The 19,044-nt window shown below is 44.5% G+C and overlaps 1 protein-coding gene across 1 annotated transcript in view; it reads left to right on the plus strand.

The window, feature by feature from the left end:
• BRINP1 (BMP/retinoic acid inducible neural specific 1) overlaps positions 1-19,044 on the plus strand; it is a gene marked incomplete at both ends in the record, with an annotated part of 125,388 nt that overhangs the window by 92,406 nt on the left and 13,938 nt on the right. Inside the window, 2 exons of the mRNA XM_082842436.1 lie at positions 3,602-3,838; positions 8,156-8,378. Coding sequence (XP_082698562.1) covers positions 3,602-3,838; positions 8,156-8,378 — 460 coding nt within the window. The remainder of the gene's footprint in view (positions 1-3,601; positions 3,839-8,155; positions 8,379-19,044) is intronic.

Consider the following 19,044-nt stretch of genomic DNA (forward strand, 5'->3'; position numbering starts at 1 on the left):
AAAAAAAGAAGAGAGGATAAGGAGAGAAGAGAAAGGACGCGGTCAGTGAAATAGAGATACCCTCTCGTGTGACAGCACAGAGACTGTACGTAAAATACAAAAGGTATCGTGCAACGTGCGTGTTGAAGTCAGGCAGGAGGGGGGACTGAGGAAGATGGGGCAGAAATCAGGAAAAGAGAAGGCAGATGACATGGGGGTTCCCACAGCGACATCGTGCCCACTGTGGAACAGCAGAACATTCCATTTTAAAGTACAAGATTTTTTTTTTAAGTATAACAAGACTGGGCTGGGGGTGCAGAGTCCATATGTTTAGCTTGGGATAGTCGCTGTGCAAATGGCGCTTTCAACTCTTGCCTTCCTGGGTTTTGTGAGGCCAAATTTATATGCTTGGCACCAAGGGTGGCCTTTTTCTCTCTCTCATTTTCTCAGTTTTCCTTTCCGTGTGTGTGAGTGTGTGTGTGTGTGTGTGTATCTTTGGGAACTCTGGGGACAGAAGATTCCACCCCAGCCGGCAGCTGTATATCTTTCAAACTGTGGTTCCCCAGGCCAAATCCCCCTCCAGATTATTTATGGTTCCCATTGAAGCCGGCAGGACTCAGGCGCCCATGTAGGAGGTGCTCAGCAATGGGCCTCTTTGTTGGACACAGGTCATTGGGAGACGACACTGCCGGTGACTGCTATGTGAACCTCCGCTGCTGGAGAAATGGTTATGTAACTTTAAACAGTAATGACATTTTGCAGAAAAGTGCTTTTTAATTGCTATGTCTTCATTATTCTCTTTCAAATTTGCCCAGGAGATTCCGCCTCAGAGACAGCTTGGCAGGTTCTGGGTTTCCATTTTTAAAGAGCAACCAGTTTTGTGTTTCAGCTGTTCCCAGAAACCCCCCAATCCCAAACTTCATCTGTTTTCAGTTGCGTTACATGGGGTAGGTAATACTGCCTTTTGTATCCTTGCCAGATGGAGAAATGATTTAATGCAATTCTTGAAAAATGCTCTCCCCAGATTCCTTTTGGGCTGGGACTAAGAATAGAATATTTTATCCCCTACAAAGGGGGAGAAAGAAAATGATGAGCAAGCTAGAAAAGTAGGACTGAGAGTATAGTCTGTAGAATTTCTTTAAGCAACAGAAACTTAACCCCAATCCATAGACTTAGATGCCTGTAGGGGATTGGGATCAGCTAAAAATAAATTTTGCTTTGGAAGTGAACATGGTGATACAGATAAAGTGACTCAATAATGCATACTCCGAAAGAATTAGAGACTTGGTTTAGAAGGACTTTACTGCTTGATTTGGTTTGCTCTACCTTTTGGTATTTGCATCGTACCCCTCCGTACAGGAGCCCTTCTGAGCAGTGACTCACTCATTTGGACCCTCTGCTCATTGGGGTGGCACTCACCCACCCAGCCTTGTGATGGAGCATCGCCCCGGGGCTGTTCAGCTCTGTCTGTTAGAACGTCTTCTGTGCATGTTGACAAAGGATCCACCTTTCCGAATAGCCCTCCCACCAGTGCTGGTTCAACAAACACATAATTCTAGACCCCACTTTTTTGTGGAAGCTCGCCAAATACCCAAACACTGCCTTCTAGATATTTTCTTCTTCTGATTAGATACTCACAGCTATTGTTCCTTTGTTTATCCCGAAGTTTCTGTTGAAACTTTTAAAAAAACTTTAATCAGAGAAATGGCATCGCTGTCACCATCATCATCAAAAATAGGAATAAATCACATGTGTTCGCTTGCTATGCGTCAGGGACTTGTTCTAGACAATTCTAAAGAATTATTTCACTTAGCTCTCTCAGTAACCCTCTGATGTAGGTACTAAAGGTGTCTCCATTTTAGAGAAGAGAAAGTGGAGCCTTTGAGAGGTTGACTAACTAACTTGAGATGACTTAGGTAGTCAGTAGAGAAGCCTGACTCTAGTAATGCCCAGCTCTTAACTACTGTGTTATGATTTCCTACCAGAAGGCATACTGGAAGCACAGTCTTCTTTTTTCACAAGGCCCCTCTGAAAATAGTCTTTTTTTAGCTGCCATATGAAGACAGGTTGAAATGATGGGCTTCGTTTTTTTTTTTTTAATAATCTGAAAGCAAGAGAAACAAAGATAAAAATCTAGAAACACAACTTTGAAGTCGAGAGTGAAAGAAATGCTGAGTTTGTTCAGAAGATCCCTGATGAGTAGGATTAGGGATGTCCCTGAAGCACGGATGAGAAAAAACTTTAATCCAAATAGCACAGTTCTCTTCTACACAGTGGGTAGTAAAGCCATTACCCCGGTACGCACTGGTGGCGAAAGCTGTTGGCAGCCCCAAATGAGGTGGAGAGAAATGTCCCAGGCAAAAGTGCTTGAATTAATTAATTTAGCCCAGAGCTGTCCTTTTCTCTGGGCACCATAGGCGCTGGCCTGCTGTGCTGACGTTTCATAGGTACAAGAGTAGTTAGTACTCGTGCCCAGATAAATCCTTCTCCATCATTGGCCCTCTGGCTTAGGACTTTGATTAGTCAAGTGTAGAGAAAAAATCATGAGGTGTGGTCAACAGCGCTCATCTTATAACCATGAGCTACTCATTTCCTCTTGGTGGGCTTTGCCTTCTTCATTTTTAAGCAAAGAAGAGATAATTAATTTAATTTGATGCCATTCTCCACTGATATTTATGTGTATGTGTGAGTGATACTGTGGTCCTGTTCAATTATATAACTCTATTTCTATCATCCTTACCCAGGAAACTACCAAAGTATTCCCATTATTCACAGGATGGAGTCCAAGTTCCTTAGCATATATAATAACGACCTTTGCACTCTGGCATCTGCCCTTTTCTAAAACCTGTTCTCCTCCAGCACTGCAACCCCACCCGTCAAATTCATTTCATTCACCAGCAACTCCCAGACATGTTAAGTCTTAGTTCTTGCTACCCCTCTCTTTAGAGTACGCTTCCTGTTCTTTTTTACATAATGATCTCTTATTCACTTTTCAACCAGCCCAAATATCTCCTCTGCAAACGTTTCCCTGCTATCCCAGCAATGCTATTTGCAGCCTTCTGCTGTCCAGTTACCTCATATGGCTGACTGTGCTCTGGGTCTATAAAGCTATGTTATGATGATGTGTGTCCATGTCTGCCCCTGCTGATTATATTATAAACTCCCCAAGGGCAAAGGTCGTGTCTTTTTTATCTCTATAGACCTAGTGCCTAGCTCAGGGCTTGTGCTTCATAAATAGGGTTCATAAATATTAGATGAAAGGAAAAGGAAAGAAAAGAAGGAAATAAGGAAAAATAAACGGCAATCTTGTGCTTTCAGTAAGGGTTTTCTCCCAAAATGGAAAAGGTATATTAACAGATCTGGCTCTAGCTTCAGTCCTAATATCACAGAATAGAGTATGCAGTGCAGAGATGGCCAAGGTCATGACCTGAGAAGTTTAACTAGAAGCAAGGCAACTGGAGGCCTTGCCAATTATGCCCTGTGTGGATCTAGGCAGGCCCAGAGATAGTTTGGTTACAACTACAAGCTAGCAGCTTCGGAGTCCTACGCATCACCTCTCGAAACTGTTAATGAAACACCTTTTCTAACCTTTCCTTTTCCCCTCCTTGCTATTCTCAAACAGGTCTTCAGATCATCTTCCCTCAGTATCTGCAAGAGAAATTTGTCCAATCAGCCTTGAGCTACATCATGTGCAACGGTGAGGGGGAATACGTGTGCCAGAACAGCCAGTGTAGGTGCCAGTGTGCCGAGGAGTTCCCGCAGTGCAACTGCCCCATCACCGACATCCAGATCATGGAGTACACGCTGGCCAACATGGCCAAGTCTTGGGCCGAAGCTTACAAGGACCTGGAGAATTCAGGTAGAGAGCCTGATGCTACTACTGCATGAATGGTGCCCTGTCAAGTCGGGAAAATGATCTCACTGGAATTAGTATAGCTGAGGGGAGCATTCGGTAACCCCCCAAGCCTTTCACGTTGGAGGGTCTAGAGCCATCCTAGCAGCCATCAGAGAGTAGGCACTCAGTAAGTCTCCAGCGAGTGGAATACTGAATAACACAATCAAGATTGTGGTCCTGTGATGTATTGCTTCTGTGGTACCCAGACGACAGAGAGAATAACGCGTCATAGCACATAGGAAGCCTCTGGAGAGGGGAGTCAAAGCTAGTTGTATTGATTCCTGAGTCTGTGTGTGTGTGTGTGTGTGTGTGTGTGTGCACGTGTGTGTACCTGTCTCCCTAAATAAATGAACACACGTATATGTGTAAGTATGGATATGTATATATCTATATATATGTACATACATAGGTAGATATTGCTATAGATATCCAACGAATTCACAGACTTTCATAGCTGGAAGTCACTTTTCAGGTAACTTAGCTATTTCCTGTTTTTGTGGTTGAGAAAAATGAATTTCAGGGGAAGAACATCAGTCACCCGAGGCCATAAAGTAGGTGAGGTGCAAAGTTGGGTTTTTGCCTCGTGGAGCTTCTAGTTAGTGGGCAATCCCGGCACCGATCATGTAACTCTGCAGAGAATAGTGACATGCTAATCATATGTATGTAAGGAGCGAGGGGCTCCTGTGAGCGAATCTCGTGGCGTTGGAGGGCAGTATGGCCAGGGAGTCAGGGGAGGCCGCCTCGAGGGAGAGTCTCAGTACCTGAGTGTGTGCAGAGACCAGAGGGTGAGTGCAGGTGGACCAGTGGGAGGCGCCTGGGAGAGAGATGGTTGCCACGTGAGTTACAGGGGTTGTATAGGTAGTAAAAATGGGAAACGTGCAGAGATGCTGAGGTATTTAGAAGGAACAATTAGCAGGGCTTGATGGTAGATTGACTCTGAGAGTTCAAGGGAAGGGCATTGAGGTGAGCTCCAAGGATGTGTTTTAGGTATGCTTGCTAGACAATCTGATGGGTGCTGGTACCATTCACAGAGCCAGAACACCCTGGAAGGTTTGGAAAGAAGACTGTGTACTCAGTTTTGGACATGAAAAGCTTGGGAACCCTTGAGACTTCCAAAAAGAGATGCCAAGTAGATATTTGGCATTTAATATGTGCTCAGGGATCTGTTAAATAAATGGACGTATGTAGAGAGCGTTTCTGTTTTTAACACAACCATATATCCCTTATATCTATTACAACGTTAATAGATTGAGTTAAAGTGAGTAGTGATATTCCTGTGTTCTAGAGGAGGGAGGGTGTCAAGACCCAGTGTCTTCCCCTGGGTTACGTAGTTAGTAAATGACAGCGCTGGTAATGGAATGCCCGATTCCAAAGCCACTGCTCATAGCAGCTTTTGTAACTTATTAATTCTACTTTACTCACCCCCAGGCCTCAGTTCCCTCATCTGATAAATGAGAGGGCATGTTTGTGTTTTTAATATTTGAATTTATTTAAATCTTTAGCCAAGAAACCCTTTGATCAAACAAAATCTTACCTTGGGGCCACTGTGTACCACAGATAAAAGCTGAGCTGTAGAGCGCTGTGTTTGAAAACCACTGGTTTCCGTGATCTCTAGGCCTCCCACCAGTTCTGGGAGCGCAGAATGCATCCATGATTCTGCTCTCACGGGGTCATCGAGTGGAGCTGTGATGCCTTAGGAACCTGCACCCATTAGTCCATTTAAAATCCTGGGAATCCATGAAAGAGGAGAGGTTCATGATGGAAATGTATTATGATGATTATTTGGCCTCAAACAAAAGAAGCATTTGATAAAATGCTTTTGAAAAGAGATTCTACTGATTGCTAAAAAGCAGAGGGGGGTGTAGGCTGTGTGCACAAGTAGTAGGAATCCCTAGCACAGAATCCTTATTCCCAAGGAAGAGAAGCCACTTTGATTGGGTGGGTGTGGGAGGAAATTCAGAAAGCTGAGATGCTGCAGGGTAAGCTGAAAAGGCCACAGAAATGATTTCTGTGTCACGATTGTCTCTCCACAAAAGCACACCTTTCCTCTAGATATCCTGCACTCATCCATTTGAAATGTTTGTACCCATGAAAACAAAGCCATCCATCCACGCGTGTATGTGGCTCGTACATGTACACTTTCCTCCTTTTCCTTTGCAACCCATGACCTTAAGGACTCAGCCCCAAGTAATTTGGAGGAATTAACGACTGGCCAAAGGTCAAAGCCATTGATTCCTTCAAGGCTCGAGAGTTAGTGGTCACATAGGACCTAGTTTACACACATAAATGGGGGTCTATGCCTCCTTTATTGGGAGGGAACCCTTCTACTTTTAGTCAAGAAAATGAAATCATTTTCACTTTTTAATTAGGTGTTCGTATCTGACCCAAATTCTGGTTCTTTGAAAGGACTGTTATCTCCTCCGAGGTCAACAGAGCCTTCTGCAGGATGAGCTGTGTGGCGGGGAGAGCTGGACTGGCCAGAGCAGCAGCGTCATTAGGGCCAGTCCCCTGCCCCCAGCCAGCCCACTGAGTAAATCCACCAGCACCGTCGTGTGTATCCGCCCAATCTTACACAGCCGTCCACTCAGCACCTTCTGGATATCGAAAACTATTTAGGCAGACAGCGTCTCTCAAGATTTGAATTCGATGCTCTTACTGACAGGTGGGGAAACTGAGGCATTGAGAAAATAATGCTTATACAGCCATCCAAGGGTCAGGAATCAGTCTGAACTCGTGCATGTCTAACAGTCTATAACAAGGTTCCTGAGGAGTCAGAGACTCCTGTTTCAGCACCTTAACAGAAAAGATATTAATATATTAAAAAATATATAGTTTTTTTCCTCTCAATTCACTGATCCTCTTTATGTGTTGAGAGTAAGTGTAATATGCTACATAAGAGCATAAGATTCGGAGCCAGTCTAGAGTTCTAATTCTACCATTTGCTGGCTGTGTGACCTTGGCAAGTTAATTAACTTCTCTGTGTCTTACTTTCTATAAAAGGGGGCACTAAAAGCACCCACCTCGTATGTTTGCTATAAAATCACTTATATATTGTAGATGTTTAAGACTGACCCTGGTGCTTATCGAGAGCTTAGCAGGCATTTTTTAGAAAAAAAAGAATGCCTAATATACCTGAAATTCCCTTGTAGGTTTTATGGAAAGTATCAAGCTTCAGATATCTATAGACAGATGATAGCTAGATAGCTAGATAGCTAGATAGATAGATGACAGATAGATGATAGATAGATATCCCAACCATTTAGCCTGTTTTTCCTGCAAAATGATCAACCCCTTAATTTTTTAACTTTCCCAATAGTTGAGTGGGGGATTGAGTAGGAGGTATTAGATCAGAAAACAACAGCTCAGGTTTTAGTCCTGTCTCTTGTTACTCATGGACTGTTCTACCTTCAGAAAATGATATTCCCACTCGAGGCTTCAGTTTCTCCAAATGTAGAACAAGAAAGCTGACCTAGATAATTTCTTCTAAGGCTGTGTCACCTTGTAGCACATGCTGACACACTGAAACTCAGCATCACAAACTGAGGCAGAAATCTTCACCCAGGAGACCCAAGAGTTCGTCCCCATCTGGAGTTTCCCAAAATGTGACTTGATGTAAGGTGGTCCACACATGCAGCTTCTAGTGAGAGTGGGGCACACAGTGGGGAGGGTGATCGATGTCAGTTCTCTGTCGATCCTGACGATTACATCAAAGAGAATGTCTCAGTTGCTGCTAATATCCTTTCACATCTATCACCTGCTCCTTCCCTAAATTTCAAAGTGAGAGCAGGCACAGGGGTTCAGTCATTTAGCAGGCCACAGCATTTGGCTAGAATTTATTAATACCATTTTCATTATATTTATTTTTACAGCTTTATTTTTATAGCTCCCGTTCTCCCGAGGGCATCTGATAGTGATTCTCTACTTGGATTGGATAAAAATCTGTTTTAATTGATTCAAAGATAAGTACAAGTAAATATAAGTACAAGTGAATGTCATAAAGTTGGCATTCAAATGACAGAAGTTGGGGCGGCCCTGTCTGAAGCAAGGATGCGGGATGCAGGTTCCCTCCTGCGGTAGCAAAGTAAAAGACCCGTCAGTGAAAACACAGGGGCCTCTTCACTGCGTGCTGGGAGTGGAGCAGGCTAGCTCCATGTTTGCAGGCCACCAACAAGTTGGCTTTATCGTGCGCCTGCTTTGCTTGTGGACGGGGCTAAGCACTTGCGCCTCAGGTGGGGGCTGTGTCATGCTCAGCCCGCCTTCTTGGCCTTTGTCTCTTGCTAGATGAGTTTAAATCGTTCATGAAGCGTCTCCCTAGCAACCACTTCCTGACCATTGGGAGCATCCATCAGCACTGGGGCAACGACTGGGACCTGCAGAACCGCTACAAGCTCCTGCAGAGCGCCACGGAGGCCCAGAGGCAGAAGATCCAGCGCACTGCCCGCAAGCTCTTCGGCCTCAGCGTCCGCTGCCGCCACAATCCCAACCACCAGCTGCCTAGAGAGAGGTAAGTGCTGGCCCACCTGCCACCTCCACAGGCTCAGACCTGGTGCGGGGGCACATGTACTACGGAAGATGTATCTGCAGCTCGTGGCCTTGCATGGTCCTGACCCACAGTTTTCTCGATTGTCTCTGGCTTCTCCCCTACTGGCTCTGGCTGCACTGGATTTCTGTTTCCTGAAAATACCCTGAACTTCCAGCCCCTATAGTCTGTCTGAGCCATCTGACAGGTGAAGGAAGTTAGCAGTAGCCCTGACTGCTACGTGACATTTTTCTGGTTGCTTAAATGTATTACCTAACTTGAAAATTACTTGGCAAAGCAGATTTTAGCATCCCCATCTTAACGGTGAAGAAACTGGGTTAACTGATGAATCAAACAATTTATTGACTGAGGGCCTTTGCTCAGGGGCTGGAGTAGAGTGAAGCAAAGGAGGCACCTACCGTGAAGGAAGCACTCCCTCCCCCGGTCATGCGAGGACAGGGTCCTCACCTGGGAGGGAGCGCCTCCTCAAATGCCTGCCTGCCTCGCTGGCCTCACCCTAGTCCCAGCCCTGCTCGCGATGTACCAGGTATTCTGAAGAATGATGGAGAGCACAGGGGTGAACAAGCCAGACAGGGCTCATGCCCTCATAGCACCTAGGGTTTATCAACTTTCTCAGGGACCCACAGAGAAGGAGCGAGAATTCAAATCCAAGTCTCTCAGACTCCACTCTCCCAGGGCGTTCATGAGCTACATCTGGGGGTTTTCTGTATTTGTGTCTCCAGGGTTTCCATGAAGGCATCATGGAAGAGCAGGAAAGCAGGCTTGGGTCTGTCCACCCTGCGTCTGCCAGAGCGCTGATGCGTTCATCTGTTTCATGTTTGGGGATTCCACACTCAACTTTATTCAATGAAAATAGATCCACTCTTAAAAAGACTGAGGCTAAGTCACCTTCACTTAACAGATTCTGTGTCTGTCACGTATTTTATCCACAATTGCTACCCGCATTGTACAGATTAGAAAACTGAAGCTCAGAGAGGGCAAGGAATTGGTCCAAAACAGCAATGTAAGTCAGTAGTTCTCAATGGAGGTGGCTTTGTCTCCAGGGAACATTTCTGAGTGTCATAACACATGTGAGTGCTACTGCAGTCCCCACAACAGTGATCTGGCCCCAAAAGTCAATGATGCTGATATAAGAACGAGAGACAAGATACCCCGACTCCTTGACTCTAAGTACTGTGTTCTTAATCACCCTGCTCCACATGCACTCAAAATTTAAAAAGCACCGAACTTTTAAAAAAAGTCCTCCTCTATACCAACCACCCTCACCCAAGCACTCATTTTCCTCTCGATTTTCTAGACTCAGATCAAATGCTGCCTCCTTCAGGAAGTCTTTGCTGATTACACCAGCCAATATGGAGGGCCCCTTATTTTAAGTTCCCATTAACCTAAAACCCACACATTAGTCAGCAGATTTTCTTCTATTTCCCATAATAAAACCTTCTCCTTTTGCGCTCGTCCATGCTCATCTCTGTTCTCCCCATTCCCCCCAACTTGGAGCCCCTTTCTTTTCATCTACCTTGTGATCATTGTGAAACAAATGGAATTTCGGCCGGCAGTGGCTTACTTGTTGAAATGCTGCAGAGCCAGGGACTAGGAAAGGGGCCCAGTCACAAAATAGCTCCCTTGTCATCTGTGACAATTGCCCAAACTGCCACCATGAGTGAGGGTCTGAAGTGGATTCCATTTAGACCCACTGAGCATCAGGTCAAGTGACCTGCATCAGGCACTGGGGGAGATTCGGAAGTGAACGCGGTGACAGTGCCGTGAAAGATGTCTCTTAAAGGGGGAGTGAGGAGGAGATCTGTTGGCAGTCGGGAAGAACTCCCCACATATATTAGCTTGCTAGGGCCGCCACAGCTAACTACCACTGACTGAGTGGTTTAAACAACAGAAATGCATTTTTTCCCAGTTCTGGTGCCTGGAAGTCTGAGACTGAGGTATTGGTCATTCCTGAGGCCTCTCTCCTTGGCTTGTAGCTAGACATCTTCTCCCTGTGTCTTCACAGGGCCTTTTCTTTCTGTGTATCTGTGTCCTAATCCTCCTTTCTTATAAGGACACCAGTCCTATTGGGATAGGGCTCACCTCAATGACCTCATTTTAACTTAATTACCTCTTTAAAGACCTTATCTCCAAATAGAGTCACATTCGGAGATACTGTGGGTGACGACTTGACTGTATGGATTTTGGGGGGATATAATTGAGCCTAGACACCACAAGAGGTGGCTTTTGATCAGATCCCTAAGTGGAGAAATAGTGCATCCCCAGGCTGACCACACTGGCTGTGCACCTGGGCAAAAGAGTTCACACTTAACCATTACCAGACTTTAAACAAAAGCACCTGTCAGTGTTGCTGGTTGTCACTCCAGAGAATGAAGTGGAAAGTCCAGAAGCCCAAAGACACAGGGAAGACACATTGATTAAAGGTGAGCAGAGTGCCCAGGGCACAGAGTATAGAGCACCATTGAGCACACTGGGTCTAGGGAAGGCTCAGGAGGCCTCCAGAGGAGAGAGGAGCTGGACAGGCCTTAGAAGGGAGGAAGGAGGGACAGAATCGGGGGTTGGATGAGACTGCACCCTAACCTTAGCAAGCTGTGGACCTTGAGCAGGTCGCCTCACTATTCTGAGGGCAAAACCTGTCCACATCTGTAATTTGCTCTTCCTCTGCAAGGCACAGACAGCTAGAAATACCCTGCCACCGCTGGGACCTGCAAAGAAAGAACTCGCAGTGTTGTCATCTCTCCTCCTGAGATAAGAAAACTTGCCCTAATCATTACATCCCTCCTTCACTCACCTGGAGAGGGTGCCTGGAATTCCACTTTGGCATGTCACTCAATTATATTCATTTAGTATGTATTGGATACTGGGGTGGGCAGGGGACATAGAAATGCAGCTGTGCGGATTCGTCTGAAGCCTTCCCAGGAGAACTGAACCTCCTTGCTGGCTGTGGGCTGCTTCCTGCCATCTGAACCAGAGGCTTTAATGAGCGTCTCTCACACCAGCAGGCAGGGCACCTCCCTGCCACGAAGCAGTGTCAGACAGAGGTGCTAACACTGGGGACCTTGGGCCACCTGAGCTGAGCAAGCTGGAATTTGCAAATGAACCACTTGCTCTGCTGCGGTTTGTCTGTGTCCTGGGCTCCATGGGGGCTGAGTCCACCAAGCAGATGCCATCACTTGTGTCAAGAAGGGTGGCATTGTTGGGCAGGGGTGGGAGAGGGAAAGAGCCCGGGTCTTTAGCAGCACACGGACTGGACCCAAATCCTGGCTCCGTTTGCTAGCCACGGGGCTTTACGTACCTCATTTGCAACGTGGGATAATTGCGCTAGCCTTCAGATTAAGTATGAGGATTAAGATTTTAAAATTCAAAAAGCCTGACTCAGTGAATAGAGAGTTGTCACTGAGTGCGGGTTTCCCCCACTATCCGAAAATAGAGCTTTTCTGTGAAACCTTTCATAAGCTGAAATGCCATAAAGCAAAGAAGCAATTGCCTTTTTTCATAAAAGCTAAAATCTTTGGATTTCTTTAGGTTAGTGAAAACATGTCTCTTGTAAGGTCTTTTGTAAAAGCGAAGTGGCATAAAGCAGACTTTTGAAAAGCAGGGGACACCTGTATATGGATTCTAAAGATCAGGCACTGTTCTAAGCATCTCATGTGAATTAACTCACTTCCCCCCTCACTGCAACGTTACAGACTAGGTACTCTTACTGCCTTACTATTTCTACTCTACAGATAAGGGAACTGAGGCACAGACAGTTTAATAATGTACCCAAGGGCAATAAATATTATTTTACTGTTACTTCAAAGACGTGTTTACCTATAAAATCTAGTGAGAAGTCAAATATAGATAATTGGTTTGAAGGCATACTGGAACTTTAATATTGAGCTGGACGGCAAAAGGGGGGTTCTGCTTATCAGTTGTTGCCAAACAATTCACCCAAGGTTTCTGGGCTCAAAACGACACTTACTATCAACTCTCAGGATTCTGTAGACTGACTGGGCACAGCTGGGGCTCCCTCAGGTTGGCTGGGGCTGGGGTCACAGGGGGCCTTGACTGGACATCCAGGATGGCTCACTCCCAGGACTGGCAGGATGCTGGCTCTACACGTACCCTCTCCAGGTGGCCTGGGCTTCTTGAAACACGACAGCCTCCTGAGACTAAGAGGAAACGGTAAGGCTTCTTACAGCTTAGCTTTGGAAGTCAGAGAGTATCACTTCCACCATATTCTATTGGCCAAAAGCCCAGCCCAGATTCAAGCAGGTGAATGCTGGGGGGTGTGGGTCACTGGGGGCAGAGGGAATCTTTTTGGAGTTTAAGCACCACAGGATAAATTGAGTATAATTGGAGGTAGAGGTGACTATCCTATATGTAGGGCAAATAAGATGAATGATAATAATAATCACAATCACAGAGCAATAACAAACACTTAACTGAGCAGCTATTATAATAGGCAATAGAGCTGGCTATGTATAAAGATTCTGGAGTCAGACTGCCTGGGTTCAAATCCCAGATTTATTGCCTGCTCACCTTATAACCCTGGGGAAGTCACTACCACCTTTGAGCCTCAATTTTCTCATCTATAAAATGAGGCTAATAACAGTGCCAAGCTCATAAGGTTGTTCTGAGGATTAAATGCTTGAACCCACATAAACTGTTTAGAACAGGGCCTGGCACACAGAAAACACTCAATACGTGTTAAGCTATTTTTCTTATTTTTACCAGGCACTGATTTTGCATACAAATTGCTTAGCCCACAGTAATATTCAGTGAGTCAGAGTGTGGATGATAATGATGACGTATATTTTTTTCATCTAATCTTCACATTATCTCTATGAAGTGGATGCGATTGGATTTGTTTTATAGGTAAGGAAACTGACGAGGCAGAGACGGAATTAAATTAACTTGTCCAAGGTCACAGGGCAGATAAGCAGCAGGATTGGAAGGGTCTTGCTGACTCCATGGGTGGGTGTGGCGGTCAGGAGCCCTGTGCAGGCTCTAGGAGGCGAGCAGAAGCAGGAGAGGCGGCTGCGCTGGGTTGGGGCACGTTGGCTTGAGTGTAGGATGATGTCACAGGCAGGGTGAGCCCCTCAAGGTCATGTGGGTGATGACAGACCAGGAGTAGAGTTTTATAGACCCTAATGTAGCGTGCTGAGATTCAAGAAACGGCACCAGTTGTAGAACCTGGAATCAGCTCCGGAGCCCAGGCAGACACACCAGACACAGCCCCTGTAAGTACAGAGAAGAGGTCAGGTTCAGTGCAGGTCAACTTAGGAAGGAGTTCCTGAGAACTTACTCTGTGTGGGGCTCTGGAAGCATTAAGATAAATAAGACCCATCCCGCCCCCAAGGGTCAGTGCTTGTTGGGATGATGGTAGCAGGATTAATTCCAGACCACACCTGCCAATGGGGAATGCAACACCCAACCTGACTGGGTTTCCATCACATATTAGGTAATTTGGGGGGTCCCAGGGATACTGTGGTGGATTTCTTTTAGCTTGTGCAGGAGCTGGCCCTAGAGTCAGACCATAGTACTTCAGCTAGACAGGTCGAGGAAAGGCGGGACCCACAGAGAAGTTTCCTGTGGATTGTTTCGCTACCAGGATGTCCTTATGTTTTGCAGTTAAAAAGGCGGAAAGACTGGGAAGTGGGCTTTGAGTTTGGTCACTATTACTAGACTTTCTGAACCTTGGTTTTCTCATCTGTGAAACAGGCAGCATAATTTCTTCTTCCTGCCTCAGAGGGTCTCTGTCTGGCTCACCTGAGATGGTATGTCTGCCAGCACTGTGTAAACTCTTGAGTGCTCTGTGAAAGGGGGCTCTGCAAGCAGGGTGAACTTGGAATTAAACTCATCAGGAAGAGAATGGGGCTGAGTTTAGGTTCAAGGTAACACTCTAAGGCATTTCTCTGGCCCCGGGCACTGTCCTACACACTTTCACCTCATTTAATCATCATGACAACTCACCTGGCAGCATCAACTCATCCCATGTTATGAATGGGGAAGTTTAAGATCCAGAGATGTTAATTGACTCGCTGAAGATTATACATCAAATAAGAGGCAGGATTCAAACCCTGGCAGAGTCCTTTCCCTTAACATCTATGCTATTCTACCTGCCCCTGAGGCAGGATGATCTAAGGTGTTCAGATTACCTGCCTAAACTACAAACTGCAATGTGATGGAAATCACCTCTCATTGCAAAGGAGGGAAGGAAGCAGGGAGGGAGGGAGGAAAGAAAAGAGGAAGGGAGAGAGGGAGCGAAAAAAGAAAAGCACAAAATCAGCTTGAGCAGTGAACTCTGCTGGCTTCTGTGCAATTCCATAAATGTTTACTGACTACCTGGTCTCCCGTCCTATGCCAGACACTGTAAGACACTTAAAGATACAAGCGAAGGGGTCTTTGTCTTCAAAGCATCATTATCTAGCCTCAGGATGTGCTTTTGAGAAGGACACTTGTTTGAACCAGAGTTCATGTCCCCCTGGCTGGGCCCTGTTGTGAGCCCGACTAAGTCCACACTGGATCTGTAGCATATATTTCAGAATGAGAATGCTGGGTGCAAAACAGGAGCCTTGCGGGGCGGGTACAGGCTGAGCAGAGAACAGGTGCACCTCACCTTTAACCAGGGCAGCTCTTTAGCCGCTTTCTTTATGAGAATTCTGCGTTAAAACTCATTTGGGAAAATAGGTGATTTTTAAATTTCTGCTAAAACAATTTGAAAACAACTGGGCTCCGTTATCTCTGAGGTCCTTCCCAACTCCTAGGAGAAATATCACTCACAGAGAGTGACAGAGTAACTGTTCAACTCCAAAATATTGATACAAGAATGGAAATTGAATCTTTGAACCATATTGCTTTCTGATGATGCTATCATCAATTTTCTGATGCTATCAGTCAATTTTCATGAGTAGCCTACAGTTCAAACTCAGATCTTTTGCCCCAAATGACAGTAGCCTTTTAGCTAAGCCTCCCAAAATCTACTCAAATCACTTTCTAATCTATGTTCCAGGAGGCCATCAGAATTATTACTTAAGAAGCAAATTTGATCTCGACAGCCTTTGGTGACTAATCCCTGCTCTTAGGAGAATGGGCACACTCTTAAGATGACCTACAGGTCTGTCGTGATCTGGCCTCTGCCTGCCTCTTACTCTGTGTTTCACACCTCTTCTTGGCTCGCTCAGCCAACTCACTAATCTTTCAATTCACTAGGTATGCACACTCCTCCCACCCCATAGGCTTCACACAGGCTCTTCCCTGAAGCTTTCTTCCTTCTTCCTTATCTGCAATAGTATCTATGCATCTTTCAGATCTCAGCTCAAAAGCCTGTGCTCCTTGCATTGAAAGGCTGTATCAGGACTTGTTTAATATGTTTTCCTAGCGATCTGATTTCCCAAATGAAGCCCAAATCTCAGTTTACCACTGTACCTTTGTTTACCCAGTTATTAACACCTGTCTCTCCTGTGAGACCGTCAGCCCCATGTACGCATCTGGACCCATGTTTTTTATCACTTTAACAGTATAACTTCCTAGCATGGTAATTGGCACACATTTTTTAAATGTGCTCAATGAATGGGCAAATAAATTATTTTCTACTTGGGGTCCCCAAAACATGTTGACACAATATTTTAAAATTGTATGCATTGCCATACAAATAATCTACAGATTTTTCGCATACTACATTGTATGTGGTTTAAATTGTCTTCTTCATTTACAAAGGAAGGAACTAAGGCCAAAGGGAGTTGTGACGTGTTCAAGGTCACTCTGGGAATGTGTGAACAGAGCGTGATTAAAATTCAGGCCCTCTGACTGTGACAGTCCAGGCAGTAAAATGGAAACTGCAAATTGAGATTGTCTTTAATTGACCTGCATCCAAATTCTGCAAGGATCTGTTAAGTCCACTACTTTGGGAAATGCGCCCTAGTGGAAAAAAAAAAGGACAAAAATAGACACTTCCAAGAGTTTACTAAATTCAGTGAGATGAAAAGAAATTCCTAGCGCCAACTAGGTGCTTGAGGACAGTGTGGTTTGATATTTTTCCCCACACCCTGTCCCGATTTTTGTAGAGGTTATAGTATTGTAAGACAAAGGAGATTCATGGAACTTTAACTTGAGGGCAGGCAGTATAACTATTGGCATTTTTCCAGTGACTCCTGGTCTTCGGTTTCTTTTTACTTCTCATGTTCACGTGGACTTGACCCAGCCCCCGGGCTTTAGCCAGGCACAATGTAATTATGCATTGTTCGGATGAAGATCTCTTGGGGGCATCCACCTCAGGCTTCAATCGTGGGGCCATAGCTTCTGAGCCCAGGTCAGCTTTCTACAAACTTCCTGCTCCAGACAGCGTTTAATTGGTGTCTATGGAAAGAGTCCAGCTACCAGGATAATCGTTCTATTATGAGAACCTTCAGTATCCACACTGATTTTGATTCTTCTCTCTGAACCTTATACTTACTTGCCTCTGGATTTAATCTCCACAGACTCCTGCTGGGGGGCAGAGGGGTGTGACTTCTTATCTTTTATTGAGCTGAAGTCAGTGTCAGTTTATTAGGCTGACAGTCCCTGCTCTCCCACTTATTAGATGTGTGACCTCAAAAAATCGCGAAACCTACCTGAGCCCTGTGTTTCCTCACCTGTATGATCAGGATAATAAGAAAAGCTACCCTATGGAGTTGATGTCTCAGTCAATTTGGATACTATATGTGAAAACTCTTCATAACCTATAAAGAAATGCACAGATGCAATGTTAATATAATCAAGAGCACAGTTGTAGTAGATGCTAGATTTTTGATGAAGACACTGTTTCTGCTTCTAAGACACAGATCTTTCCATTGGAGAAAATAATTCATGAGCCCAACAAAATGTAATAACGTAGTAGAGAGGCAATGAAATTTCAGATGCTTAAGGCTTTAGACTCTGGAATCTGACAGACCAAGGTGTAGACTGCCATTACTAACAGTGGAACGTTGGTACAGTATTAAGTTATCTGAACTTCATTTTTCCAGTTGACATGGTGGAGATAAAAATGATACCCACCATCGGAAAATCAATAAAAGAACATATATGCCACTTTTAGCACATAGTAAGAAGTCAAGCACAGGCTCCTTATCAGACAGATTTCGAAACCAATAATTTCTCAATTAGTAGAAAAAGTTAAAATAAGGAACGCTAAAATGTATGCAATGCTGCACATATATAAACACAATTTATTTTAACTTAAAATATATAAATATATATTTCTTGGCCAGCCTTTTGAAGTAGGGCCAAAATCTTTTTTGAGGGTGTTTGTATAATATATTCCATTTGATGTTTTCCTGGCTTTCTTGCATAAACCACACCGGTAATTGTATAGTATTTCCAACTTTGGTTTATTCCGAGTGGAGCAGTAGTTTACAGACTCTTAAGAAGCAACACCTAAACGTCTGTAGGTTTTTATGAACCCTCCCAGTCTTCTCCAGGTACTTCTCCTTTATTTAAGTGGGTGGCAATTCTTTCATCAACTGGTCTTTATAGAATTTTCCCACAGAATTCAAATGAGTTCCCACAGAAAAAAGCTCGCATTTCATTGATTTATTTGACTTTTTTTAATTTCAAAAAGTTTAATTTTTTAATCGCTTTGGAAGAAAGGAGAGCGATAGTTAAATGGCATACTTAAAGCTAATTTGCTTACATCTTTAGTGTTTAAGCCAATACAATTTATAAGGTAATATTATTTCTCATCCTAGACATTTTTATGCTTTTGTGTAGCGTTTTACAATTATTGTCCAAACACAAAAATAGAGATCTAAACATACTTTTCATAAAGTAGAAGACACATTCCTAGAATACTTTGGTCTCAGGAACATAATAGCAAATACAACTGGCATAAGCAGGTTTGGGAACAAACAAAACGACTCTTGGTAAATGTGCTTGTTACTTGGAGGGACCAGAAGCACGTGGGCTTTGTAGGAGGGTAACCGACCCGCCATGACTATTCAGTGTGCCAAGAGCATCACACATCACTCTGATCAGATGGAAGGGAGAGTGTCAGTTGTGTGCCAAGTCACTTACAGGCAGGTCAATTTCAGGAGCTTGTCCTGAGACAGCAGCTCTTATTCCTACTAACTCGCCATGATAATAATAAATAATGATAATAATAGTTAATGTATAATGACTATTTATTATGTACCAGGCACAGCTTTAAATGCCTTACATAATTTACTCACTGAATCCTTACAACAACCCTGTAAAATAGATGCTGTTATGCTTCCCATTGTATAAACATGGAATTTGAATAGCAGTAAAGGTAAGAAAGGAGAGAAATGTATTCCTGTCGGGAAGACTCTAAGAATCGCCTTTTCTCTTTGCCTGGATTATTCTATTCATCCTTTAAATTTCAGATCAAACCCCCATTTCTTAGTGATGCTTGTCCTGGCACACTGGACCAGGTTGCACTGTCAACAGTATGTCTTTACTGCATCCTGCGTGGAAGTTTTTTCTACCCCCTGGCACGTTTGCAATTGTGTGTTTAATCCTAGATTTCCCCTACTTGACGACAGATTCTGTGAGGGCAGGGACTCTGTTTTTCTTGTTCACCAGTGTATCCCCCCCCCCCCCCCGCAGTAACAGGTAAAGTGCCTGGCATAGAATGACACAGCATTTGCTG

Source organism: Leucopleurus acutus, assembly GCF_964270905.1.
Source record: "Leucopleurus acutus genome assembly, chromosome: 7".
Classification (NCBI taxonomy): Eukaryota; Metazoa; Chordata; class Mammalia; order Artiodactyla; family Delphinidae; genus Leucopleurus; species Leucopleurus acutus.